Genomic DNA, 13171 nt, shown 5'->3' with positions numbered 1-13171 from the left:
TGTGTTCTGGGCTAAATGTGCTTGCTGTATGTGCGTAGCCTGCATATGATGGTATTTTGACCGGCTGAGAAATCGTGAAGAGCTTATAAAATGTGTAAAGGAGTCAAAACAGCGGCAGGAATCCCTCCATCACACACAAACGAAGATCTTCCGCTAGGAGACGCGGTTCTGACGCCTGAACTGAACTGTGATGGGCAACATCACGACTATGACGAGAACAACAGGTATGCTTGAGCATTCTGTCCTTTTTAGAGTCGACATCATGTCCCGTTTTGGTTTGTTTACATGTCTTTGGTCCTTGTTGCGTTCATATTTCATTCAAACCGCACCAGAGTTCGTTTGGAAGTCCGCTTGTTTGGTGGGACCAGGGTTCAGACGGCAGCGTTCACACTTATTCAAACGAACCGCACTAACAGAGCAATCAAACCAGGGTTTGTTTTGATCGAACCAAACATGCCAAGTGTGAACACATCCTTATAAAGCACTTAACAAATATTGATTTATTGAATTAGTTGATTAGCAATTTCCTTACTCTATTGGTCATATACACACAATGTAATGTGCTAAAATAAAAAAAACACCCTGCTCAAGCAAACAACAGTGGAAATTTTAGACTGCTGGTCTTAAGAAGAAGAATAAGAAGAAGAGGAAGAAGAAGAAGAAGAAGGAAGAAGAAGAAAGAAGAAGAAGAAACATCCTTTTCACAATTGAAGGGTCTCTTAAATGTAAGCACTTATCAAAAACTAAGAAATTCTTTGCATTCATGTATATTTTTCGAATCATATTTGAATCAAATTGTGTCAGACCCAACTCTATGAGAAAAGATTTGTCTTCAGATGCATGTCTTAGACAATGTGAGGCCTGAAAGGTCTAAGACTGACTTATTCTCCTTGGCTTTTGACGTTTAACCACAGGTGTGATCAATGTGAGTGATATGCATGACTGATGATATGACTGTTTGTTATTGTTTATGTTGCTATTTTATGCTAGTAAGTGCTAACGTTTTATGATTTTTTTATGAACAGCACTTTGGTCCATTATTATGGTTTTAAAAGTGCTTTATAAATACATTTGAGTTGAGCGGGGTTTGTGTTTGACCTGGGCAGAATAGTATATGTAGGTCTTCGGTGAGAATTGAAATCTAGAGGCTTGGATTAGAGATTAAGGATTAGACCGTGATCTTCTCTGCACTGTCACATCACCTCTGAGATTAAAGCTTACATTCCTGTGCACTCAATTTTTCACACCAAAGATTTTCTCTCTCTCTCACAGACACAAACACACAGTTATCAGTGTAATTTTTTGGCAGTTGATCACCCTGTTTCAATTGGAAATACGCCGTGTTATAAAAAGTAAAATGTTCTGCAAACGGCATTTTATCTTGACTCCACAAACACCCACATGTGTGTCTGCATCAGGAAAAAGCCTTACAAATCGCCAGTGGCAATCGCAATTCTTTTGCTCTTAAAAAGGGGTGTTATCACTTGCATGCTCTCTCTCTGTAGATCTGTAAACAGCTGCAGTGTGTTAAGAAAGGATTAGCTCACTGTGTTCAGAGTGGCTGAAAGCATGAAGTATTTTGAGGTCGTTCCATCACAACATCAACTGTCATAGAAGAATGGGGGGAAATGCATTTCAGATGGTCACTGTTGATGAATGGTTTCCCTCAACCACAATACAACCTTTTCTTGCACATAAATGCTAATCATGGCGTATTGCCATGAAACATTTTTGCAATAAACTTATAATAATTGATTGTTGTCCCAAGCAACCAATTTCCTACATAGCTGTGCTAGTTTCATGACTATTAAATCAGACTCCTTTTCTCACTTAATAGAATGATTTGAGCTCAAATCAATATTTCATGTCCATTTATTTGGGGAAATTATCTACGTAACAAGTATGGTAACATATAGTGAGTTGGTCATTATCGGAATATAAACACCATTTAGGAGAACAACTTATCTAAAGTGACATGCAATTGAGGAACATCACAAGCAATTTATTATGCAAGGGTCAAGAATATTTGCAGTATCATAATGTTGAGAGTAAGCTAGAATATTGCAGAAACTTGAGAAAATGAAAAAAAAAAAATGCAGGAAATTAGAAGAAGAGAAATGTATTCTATTTTTACGATAACAATGCCTTGACTGTACATTATATAAACATATAAAACATGATCACTTGCCTTTGGTCACTTCTGCAAGCAACAATAGGCCTACTATTAAAAAGTTTGAGGTTGGTATGATTTTTTTAAATGTTTTTTGAAATAAGTCTTTAAGGCTGCATTTATTTGATCAAAATACAGTAAAAACGGCAATACTGTGATATATTATCTAAAATAACTGTTTTAAATGTATAATGTATAAAGTGTAATTTATTCCTGTGAAGAAAGCTGAATTTTCAGCATCATTACTCCAGTCTTCAGTGTCACATGATCCTTCAGAAATCACTCTAATATGATGATTTTCTGCTCAAGAAACATTTATTCTTATTATCAGTGTTTGAAAACTGTGCTTTTTTTTGTGGAAATGATCATATTTTTTTCAGGATTCTTTGATGAATAGAAAGTTCAAAAGAACATTTATTTAAAATGGTGAAGACATTTACTGTATAATGTTACAAAAGATCTCTGCTCAATCTTGCTAAATAAAGGTATTCATTTCTTTCAACAAAAACAAATCTTACTGATCTCAAACTGTTGAATGGTAAAAGTTAAATAACATTGCTTATCTACTCTATTTGATTATTTTAGCACACCAGTTTTTATTTTATTTAACTCTTTATGGGATAGATATGGAGTAGTATGTATAGTTCATGTATTTTCAAATGTCAATTCTAAAATATAAGTAATACGCTATGACATCTCTAACTATCGCAATTAACAACTAAACTGTTAAAAACCCACCCAAAAAAAATCCAAAAACAGGATGCATGCAGAACACACAGTGATGGGTAGAAAACCACCATTTTATTTGCCCCACCCCTCCCCTCCCCCCCTCTCTTTCTCTGATGAATGTTTGCAGTCCAAGGTCAGGCGGTTACCGCTGCTATTACATACTGTGTGTGTGTGTGTGTGTGTGTGTGGAAGCCATTTTAAAGAGCTGTGAAGCAGCAGTCAGTAAGGCTAATACATTATTAATGAGAAACACTGGACCAAATACATGATCCTCAGCTAATGTTCAAACATCCCCCACTCTCTTTCTTCCTGTCTGCCTCTCCTTCCCTCGGCCCATTTCTGCCTGCATATCAATGTCATTGCATCCTCCACTGATCATTTCACTACTTTAACATCCAAAAAGCTATTTTTGTCTAAAATCTTTTTGTCTGTGGAGTGAAAAAGTAATGCCTTTAGGAGAGAAGAAAATCTCTTTCTGGAGAAAATGTAAGTAATGTTTGCCCTTGCGAGTCTCACTCGTGTTGTCAGGCCGTCGCTAAGGTATTCTCACTGGCTTACCATTTGAGGTATTGTTCATGTCACAGACATGTTGCATGTCGAAATACTTGAGTTTTAAGGTTCAAATCCTAAACTCTAAATAATGAGCAATAGTAAACATTAATGAAATGAAAAGCTATGACGTATACCACCAATGAAACCCTTATAAATCTGCCTTAAACTCAACAAGCAAAAGAAAGCAAGAACATCATTAAAGTCAAATTAATTTTGCAGTGGCTTCTCCAAGCACATAAATTGTGAGACGGGAATCTGATTTAATGCATGAGAATGATTTGCGTGGCTACATTAGCTCTCATTAAACCCTGCTGTTATTAGGAGGGAATCAGTGTACCGCTAATGGAGATCAGAGGTCATTCAGTCACACTCTCTCTCACACACACACACAGCTCTGGCATATCTGACTGTGCTGTCCAGTCTGTTGTCTGCAATGTCCTTCGTTGCCATCATTTGTTGCCGACATGACTGTAGGCATTACTTCAATCCCAGCATATGACCTACTTCTGCTTCCACGGAAATAGTCGCTGTACAGCTGTACTGGTCATTCAGCGGCTGCTGTGGTGGATCTTGTGGTTGATTCAGAACGAGTGGTGGATAACTGTATCCACTGGACCAACCAGCATGGTCCGGTGATGTATGGGTAATGTAATGCCAGTGCACAGTTTCCATGATTATACCAGCATCACTTGTTTTTTAGCTAACTACTTCCATATGTAATGTCTGAAAATTATGTTCTTATAGGCCCTGTTTACACCTGGTTCTAATATGCGTTTTGGCCGATCAGATCGCAAGTAGACGAGGGAGACACACACCTGTTTACACCAGGTGTTTTAATCCGTCTTGTTTCAACCACTTCTGTCTGGATTTATTCAAGGGGAGGGTCTATGGGCGGGTAAATGTATATGTGTGTGTGTTAGAAATCAGGAATGGTGAGAGAACATTGTGTTTGTTTTTCGTCTTTAAACCAAACTTGCGTCTTAAACAAAGTTTAAATCCCATCTGGCTAACGCTCCTCTCATATTATTTAAGCATTAGGTCAGTAGGCGGAGAGTAGAGTGACTTTTGTGGCTGTTCGAACACATTCGACAACATGAGCGTTTACACTACGAAAGCAATCCAGTCTAATAGGTTTTCGATGACCTCTGGAAGGGGTTGAAAGTGGACAAGCTCAAAACGTTTTAGACCACGTTTACATCTGTATTTAGCGTCGTCCACCTGTTATCCGATCGACCACCAGAACATGCCAGTTCAGTTCAGTTCAGTTCGACCGTGTAAACAGGGCCTATATGATATTCTATTCTTGTCTTCCTTTTACTAAATTCAGCGAAGTCATTATCATAAATTGTATGTAATATTTTACCTGTGGTCCAATTATAATCTTTTTTTTTAATAATATATATTTTTAAATTATTCTTGTACAATTACAAATGTATTTTTTTTTTAATTATAATTATCTATCTATCTATCTATCTATCTATCTATCTATCTATCTATCTATCTATCTATCTATCTATCTATCTATCTATCTATCTATCTATCTATCTATCTATCTATCTATCTATCTATCTATCTATCTATCTATCTATCTATCTGCTTGTCCATCTGTCTGTCTGTCTGTCCATCCATCCATCCATCCATCCATTCATTTCTAGTAGATGCAAAAAAAACCCCGACAAATTAGGACAACAAAACCAAACAAGTCTTACCTTTGCATTCCTGCTCTGAGAGACGCTGAATATCTCCAGTCTGCACTTGGAACTTTAGGCTAAGAAAGACAAAAAAAGAGAGACAAAGAAATGACCTTAAGCGCTGGGATGGATTAAAAAAAACAATACTATCTCATTAATTAATCATGCTGGAGTGTAGTCATATGGTCATGATGGCTGCAGAACTGGCGCTTGGGAGAAAAGGCAGTTAGGTCTTAACACACACGCACACATACACACAAACATCACTGATAAATTGAGATGCTCATCGCCCAAAAGATCTGAACCAGCCGGACCAACCATTCAAACAAACAGACACAGGGACAAATCAAGGGCATAAAGCCCTGGAGGAGCAGCAGCAGAGGGGTGAGATCGATCTGAAAGAGTCTCCTCAGGGAGAGAGAAACTGAGGCATATCTGCAGTCAAAATGCACATGGTGAGAGGATGTTTTGCTTTTTTTTTTTTTTAAACAGCTTACTATTAGGAAAATGATACTTTTGCTTGTAGTAAAGAGAATATGGGGTGGTCCTCCCAATGCAAAAACCTATAATGGTCCTATAGACCAGTGCTTCTCAAACCTGTCCTGGTATAAGTCGGGTAAGATACAAGCATCTGCAAAGTGAATACATTACTAATTTTCTCTCTCACACACATCTCCTGGTGGACATTCATCAATGTGAAATCCAATTCGCAGTGCAATCAGCTGAGCCTGCTCTCCACAAAACACGTAAACACACACATCCATCATAGAAGCCTACAATACACACCTGCTACTGGTCATGCAAAAACATACTGGAACCTTTCATATTCTGTACTCTCAAATAAAACCTTTTCCAAATAAAGACACTATAAATCAGTTACAAATCAAGAGTTTTTTTTTTTTTTTTTTTTTACCAGGGCCATAACAACCACATTTCAATCGCCAAACCTCTAAGAGACAAAACATGTAAATAAAAACAACAAAATAACAAACTCAAAGGATTGAAACTGTATGTAACCATCTGATCCACCAATTGTGTTTAAAACGTTCCCTAAACAAAACCAGGTGTAATGTACAATGACTCATTCAATATATGAGTAAATAAGGATATGCAGTAGGAAGATTTTGAAAGATTTTGGATGAAGGGTTAAATATGTGCAGAAATTACAGACACTCAAATCAAGTAAATATAAAAACAGAGTAGGTTGCTGAGCAAAGATACTGGGGATCTGTTTTTTATTCATCTCACAGGTCTTTGATTTATCACTCACTGTGTGTGTGTGGTGTGAGGAGAGGCAGATAATGAGTTCAGTCTGATCTCGTCTCACCAGCAGTTCCTTACTCTCTTTTTCTCATTTTCTCTCTCTCTCTCTCTCTCTCAGTTCCTTTCTGAGTGGACACACCTCGCCTGGATACAGCATTCACACCTCTGCACCAACCAATCACAATCCTTCCTTCCTTTTCTTTCCACACCAAACCACCCAATCAGCCACCAGAAACCGCTCCACTGCCACTTAATCACACACTGGGAGAATAAACATGACTGACATTTAATGAGAAAAGCTGAAATGAGCCAGTAATTACTTCACAAATAAGAGGCGCTCACACATGTTTTCTCATCCAGTAATCCCTGAAACACTCACAACTTGATCAACAAAATAACATAAATGCACTCAGTTTGTAATGATGACCGCTGGTGAACTAACAGAGCAGATACTGAAGGCTTCGTTTGTAATAAATTGTTGGTCATACTAAGGCTTGACAAACTGACAAAACTGCTGCAACAAATTGCTGATGAGAAAATGAGCTAATCTGTTGAGAAATGGCATGTAACTCAATGGCGGCAGGATCTAAAAATAAAATAAAATAAAATAAAATAAAATAAAATAAAATAAAATAAAATAAAATAAAATAAAATAAAATAAAATAAAATAAAATAAAATAAAATAAAATTAAATAAAATTAAATTAAAATAAATAAAATTAAATTAAATTAAATTAAATAAAAAAATAAGAAAAAATAAAATAGCTATTAAGAGTTTTTGCTCTGTGAAATTTCATGATAATTAATCACATTATTCTTCCCTTTGATTTTTTCTTATAATTTCCATTATTCTGAATAGTGATTCTCATTATAGATTTACTCAAGTTTCCTGAGATTCACCCATCTAACAGTATAAATATCATCAGATATGGACTTGCTATCTTGAGGTACCCCCTTTTTCCCACATTTTTTGAATTACTAATGAGTAATGTGCATACAATGTGACATTTAAAGGATCTATCTATCTATCTATCTATCTATCTATCTATCTATCTATCTATCTATCTATCTATCTATCTATCTATCTATCTATCCATCCATCCATCCATCCATCCACCCACCCACCCATCCATCCATCCATCCATCCATCTATCTATCTATCTATCTATCTATCTATCTATCTATCTATCTATCTATCTATCTATCTATCTATCTATCCATCTATATATCCATCCATCCATCCATCCATCCATCCATCCATCCATCCATCCATCCATCCATCCATCCATCCATCCATCTATCTATCTATCTATCTATCTATCTATCTATCTATCTATCTATCTATCTATCTATCTATCTATCCATCCATCCATCCATCCATCCATCCATCTATCTATTTATCTATCCATCTATATATCTATCCATCCATCCATCCATCCATCTATCTATCTATCTATCTATCTATCTATCTATCTATCTATCTATCTATCTATCTATCTATCTATCTATCTATCTATCTATCTATCTATCTATCATCAGGGGACCAATCATACTGTGTTTAGCTTAAAGGCCTATCAACTGGTCTTGGTGGATGAAGTCCAATATGAAGTTGCTTAACTAAACTGAAGCTAGGCATGGAGAGTCTCTCTTGAGAGATTTAAGTGTGGGTACAGAGAAACTGGAGTGTTGTTTGAGCTTCACACCTCTAAATATAAACATACCCAGCTGTCCTGAAACAACGCACTGCAGAACAGGCTGAAGAGAGAGAGAGAGAGAGAGAGAGAGAGAGAGAGAGAGAGAGAGAGAGAGAGAGAGAGAGAGAGAGAGAGAGAGAGAGAGAGAGAGAGAGAGAGAGAGAGAGAGTACAAGCGTGAAAGAGGAGAGGAGAAACAGTGAGCGCTTCTCTCTAAATTCATAACTGATGAAATGCAATTTGATGACAGATGTAAACCAGTGGAAAGAGAGTCTGATACGTTAAATCATCATAACCACACACACACAAACACATGCATTCTGCAGTGCACACTGAAGACTGCTGCTGCGAATTAATGAGGCACAAAAAGAAAAAAAGTAAAAATGCTCCAATACAACAGCCGGCATCCATTACCGAGCCCTGCTATATATTCTAAGCAAGAGCTTTCCGGTGCTGAAAAAAGGCCTGTCACTGTACTGCAAACAGTAAGCAGACAACTGTAGTACATGACTTTTCGAAGTTGTAAATAAAACAAAGATTATTGGAGTTTGTTTTACAAGAAAAAATATTTGTAGAATTTCACATGTATTTCAATGTGTTACTTTCTGTCTCTTTGTAATTAAATGTGAAATACTAGTGATTTCTGAGTGAAAATTGAAAATGCCAAAGCTACTCCTAGATCATTATCATATCTGAGAGTGAAAAGGCACCAGATTAGCAAAAGACCAGATTTTCTCCTCACTTCATGCATAGATGGATGATTCACTTGATGAATGCTATAAGAGTGTGGGCACTGCACACACCTGTATTGCCGTAGCGTCGGGCATGCTCAGTCTGCGCACAAACTGCCCGCTCTGTCCTGTAAAGAAACGGTCTGCCCCTGAACCCCAAGTCCCACTCATCGGTCGGCCCGTATTGTAGAACATAAAAGTGTCACTTCCTGATGTTGCGGTCAGGCAGGTCTTATAGCAGTACGTTTTAGTTAGAGAGCCGTTTCCTCGGACTTCAATGTATCGTGGCTCCACTTTCAGATCTCTCCGCATCACCTCAGACTGTTGCTGGAACGTGACCCCACCAGCAGCGCCCCCACCTCCACCTGTGGCTCCACCTGCTCCGCCACCACCTCCACCACCACCATCTTTGGTTGCTTTCTTCATCGATGACTTCTTTTTCTTCTTGGACACACAGCAAGGCGAGCAGGAGCAAGCGTCTGGTTGGCTGCAGTAGGCATGGCAGCGAACAATTGCTAGGACGAAGATAGTTAGCAAGAAAACAAAGGTGGTAGCACTGAGGGCAATGAGAAGATACAGGGTCACTTCAGAGAACATCATTGTGCCATGTGGTCTGATTATGCGTTTTGGGTCTGGGGCCACTTTGGGTGGGAGCTCCATGACTCCGACGGTGATTGTTGTAGATGCGGAGCGAGGAGGCAAACCATGATCTTGCACATGCACTGTCAGGCTAAAGACAGTGGAATTGTCCTCGAAGACTCTCCGTGTAGTTCGGATCTCACCTGTGTGCTCGTGCACCTTAAACAAGTCCAGTTCAGGCGGGTGATGGAGGCTGTATAGCAACCAGGCATTTTCCCCAGCATCTAAGTCCCAAGCCAGCACACGTGAAACAAGGACGCCTGCCTCCGAGTTACGCAAAATGGTCTCTGTGGAGTGCGAGCCGTTCGCCGCGGGGCGAACAAACTTCGGGCTGTGGTCGTTGGTGTCCATGATGTAAATATAGACAGTTGCCACCCTGCTCAAAGGAGGCACACCGTTGTCTTGAGCTTTCACCTGGAAATGAAACTCACGCAACTTTTCAAAGTCAAACGATCGTAGTGCGTACACCTCACCTGTGGCAGGTTTGACAGAAACGTATGATGCCACGGAAACACCATGGTTGTTGTCATTGAGGACGGTGTACGTGATGCGAGCGTTCTCTCCGGCATCAGGGTCCGTTGCCTTGATGACGCACAGAGGTGCACTGACCGCATTGTTTTCTGAGACGTAAACGGTGTATGAAGTCTGTTTAAAACGTGGTGGATTGTCGTTGACATCTGCCACTTCTACTCGTATCGTCATTGACGATGAAAGAGGTGGCGTTCCACCATCCATGGCTGTAACTGTGACATTGTATGATGATATAGTCTCACGGTCCAGGAAGGCTGAGGTAACAATGGTGTAATGATTTCGGAATGATTTGATTTTAAAGGGCAGGTCAGGGGGGATGATATCCAAGCTGACCTGTTTGTTTTGTCCAGAGTCTTTGTCATTTATGCTTATTAAACCCACCACAGTGTCTGCCCGAGCGTCCTCTCGAACTGGGCTGGAGAGAGAGGAGAGCACAATCTCAGGAGGGTTATCATTCACATCCAACACCTCCACCACCACTTTACAGTGCACTGCCACGGCCCCTTGGCCTCGATCTGCCGCCTGGATATACATCTCATAGGTGTTGGTTTCTTCATAGTCCACATTGCTCATTACTCGAATTTCCCCACTGTCTGTGTCTACAGAAAACACCTGCCTCACTCTATCTGGCGTGTACGAGCTAAAAGAGTAGTACACCTCCCCGTTGGAGCTTTCATCTCTATCTGTGGCGTTTAATTTAATCACCAGCGCGCCAACGGGAGAGTTTTCCCGCAGTTTCACTTTATATACGGAGCTGTCGAAGACTGGCACGTTGTCATTGGTATCCAAGACGCGCACGTTGATTTTGGCTGAGCCTGAGCGCGGAGGCGATCCGCCGTCAGTAGCAGTGATTAGAAACTGGTGAGACTGCAAAAGCTCGCGGTCGAAAGGTTTTTTCAGCACGAGCTCTATGTGTTTTCCATCTGCAGGTGGTTTGGTTGAGTCGAGCGCCAGGTGTTCGTTTGAGGTGAGGCGATAATGGCGCACGGAATTTGAGGCGTCGTCAGAATCTTGCGCGCCCTCAATGGAAAACCGCGCGCCTGGCTGTGAGCCCTCCGAGATCTCCAACTGGTACTCGTCTCGAGGGAAAAGCGGCGAATTGTCATTTGCATCCAGAATATCAACATCCACGCTGTGCTGTTCAAATGGGCTTTCTAACACCACGTCGAGACTAAGCGTGCAGGTCCCGCTGAATTCACAGAGCGTTTCGCGGTCAATCCGGTCGCTTATAACAAGCTTACCAGTTTTGTGGTTGATGTTAAAGTATCGCCTCGCACTGTCGGAGCTGATTCTAATCCGACGCGCCGAAAGCTTTCGCAGCTCCAGCCCGAGATCCCGAACAAGATCCCCAACGACAGTTCCGCTCTCCAACTCCTCCTGAATGCTGTAGCGAATTTGTGCATTTGTAAGGACACTTAATAGAACAATGAAGAAACATAAACAAAGAGGCACGTTCTCTTTTATGCAGTTACATCGCCCTGCAACAGCCATCGCAAGCTGGCAACATCCACAGACGGATTAAAAACCACGTTCCGCCTTTAGAGCTCGCCGCGCAACAGCTCCAAAGCACGGCATCCAAAAAACGGGTAGACTATGTGCAGGATGACCAAAGTCTCCGCTGCGCTTGCCTTTTCAAACAGACATTTTTCTGCTCCATCCATATTCTCTCTTTTGTTTGCGCCCCAGCTCTTTTTTTCTTCTCTCCTCTCCACGAAGCCGACTCTCGTTTCCCCTCACAAGGGTGCTGCCTATTGCTCCCCCTCTCTCTCTTTTTCCTCTCTCTCCTGCCCCCCTCCCTCACCCAGTGCTGTACAGGCGGGGGATGGGTGAAACGCGCTCTAACCAGCGCAGCTCACTGCATTTCAGCACCTCCGAACAAAAACACCGACAAGCCTATTAACAACCAGATGCACCACGAAGAATTAAAAATCAGAAGTGTATTAAGGAAATGACCGCTTTCTTTAGCCTTTGCAACATTCGTCTTGTTTTCAAAACATTCTCATCAATATCGATTGAAAACACGGCTGCATTCAATCACAGAGACAGTGCCACCGCCCTTTTTTTCATTGTCTCCTCTTCTCAGCGGCTAACTGAGGTGACAAAATATAATTCTATACAGAATATTTCTTTCTCGTTAAATTACATTTCACCTTAATACGAGCAATTGATTTTATATTATCACAACGACATGTTTGATTTTTAATGAACATATAAAATACTGATTGACAGTATCGTTTTTTCCTCTCTTTCTCTCCTTTTTATCTCAGAAAGCCCTCTTACTTCTCACCGTCTATGCATTCGAGACTGCTGACAGCTCTTATAGTTATAGCCGTCAGCACTGACTGGCCGGCCACTCACTCGCTCTTACTGTCCCCAAATCTGAGAGATTAAATTGTCACCGATTACAAATGAAGCATCTCGGACTGCTGTGCCTCTCCCACACACTTCCTTCTAATCTCTCGCCCCTCTTTTGCTGTTATATCATGGTGCTCATCCACTTGTTCTTTTTTATGCTCAAAACAGGTGCAGGGACAAACGTTCTGATCCAAGCCAGTCCACCACATGCCTTTCTTTCCTCCTCTCTACATATCTGACCGTATTTTTTATTTGTATAATGATACAATAGCAAACAAGCAAAGGAATATAACAAATGAGAAATACAACAACGCGATTTATCCTAAAGAGGCAAGTGCTGCAATACAAAGTTATAGATTAGGACAGGCTAGAATAGAGCCAGTGTAAAAAAAAGTATATATATATACACTACCGTTCAAAAGTTTGGGGTCGTTACGATTTTAAATACTTTTAAAAGAATTCTCTTCTGCTAACCATGGCTGCGCTTATTTGATTAAAAATACAACAAAAATCAGTTATAGTATTAAATATTATTCCAGTGTAAATCAGCTGTTTTCTGTGTGAATATATAGTAAAGTGTAATTTATTCCTGTGATCAAAGCTGAATTTTCAGCATCACCAGTGTCAGTGTCTTCAGTGTCAAATGAATGATCCTTCACAAATCAGTATAATATGAGGATTTGATGCTCAAGAAACATTTATTATTATTATCAATGTTGAAACAGTTGTTAGTCTGTCAGTTGTACAGTTTTTTTTTTTTTGTTTAGGATTCTTTGATGAATAGGAAGTTCAAAAGAACAGCATTTGTTTAAAATAGA

The 13171-nt window shown here is 40.0% G+C and overlaps 1 protein-coding gene across 11 annotated transcripts in view; it reads right to left on the bottom strand.

The window, feature by feature from the left end:
• LOC130072825 (protocadherin alpha-C2-like) overlaps positions 1–13171 on the bottom strand; it is a 121801-nt gene that overhangs the window by 13578 nt on the left and 95052 nt on the right. For 8 of the 11 annotated variants that reach the window (XM_056238105.1, XM_056238107.1, XM_056238108.1 and 5 more), the window contains one exon: positions 5161–5219. The exons of 2 other annotated variants lie outside the window; for them this stretch is intronic. In XM_056238105.1, coding sequence (XP_056094080.1) covers positions 5161–5219 — 59 coding nt within the window. Of the gene's footprint in view, positions 1–5160; positions 5220–8900; positions 11772–13171 lie in introns of those variants that run through there. One more of the 11 variants, XM_056238099.1, reaches the window with a different exon arrangement.

Source organism: Rhinichthys klamathensis, unplaced genomic scaffold (genome assembly GCF_029890125.1).
Source record: "Rhinichthys klamathensis goyatoka isolate OS25496 unplaced genomic scaffold, OSU_Roscu_1.1 h1tg000509l_1, whole genome shotgun sequence".
Lineage (NCBI taxonomy): Eukaryota > Metazoa > Chordata > Actinopteri > Cypriniformes > Leuciscidae > Rhinichthys > Rhinichthys klamathensis.
Note: the sequence above shows the minus strand (reverse complement) of the source record. Positions and strands in the feature narration are given on the sequence as shown.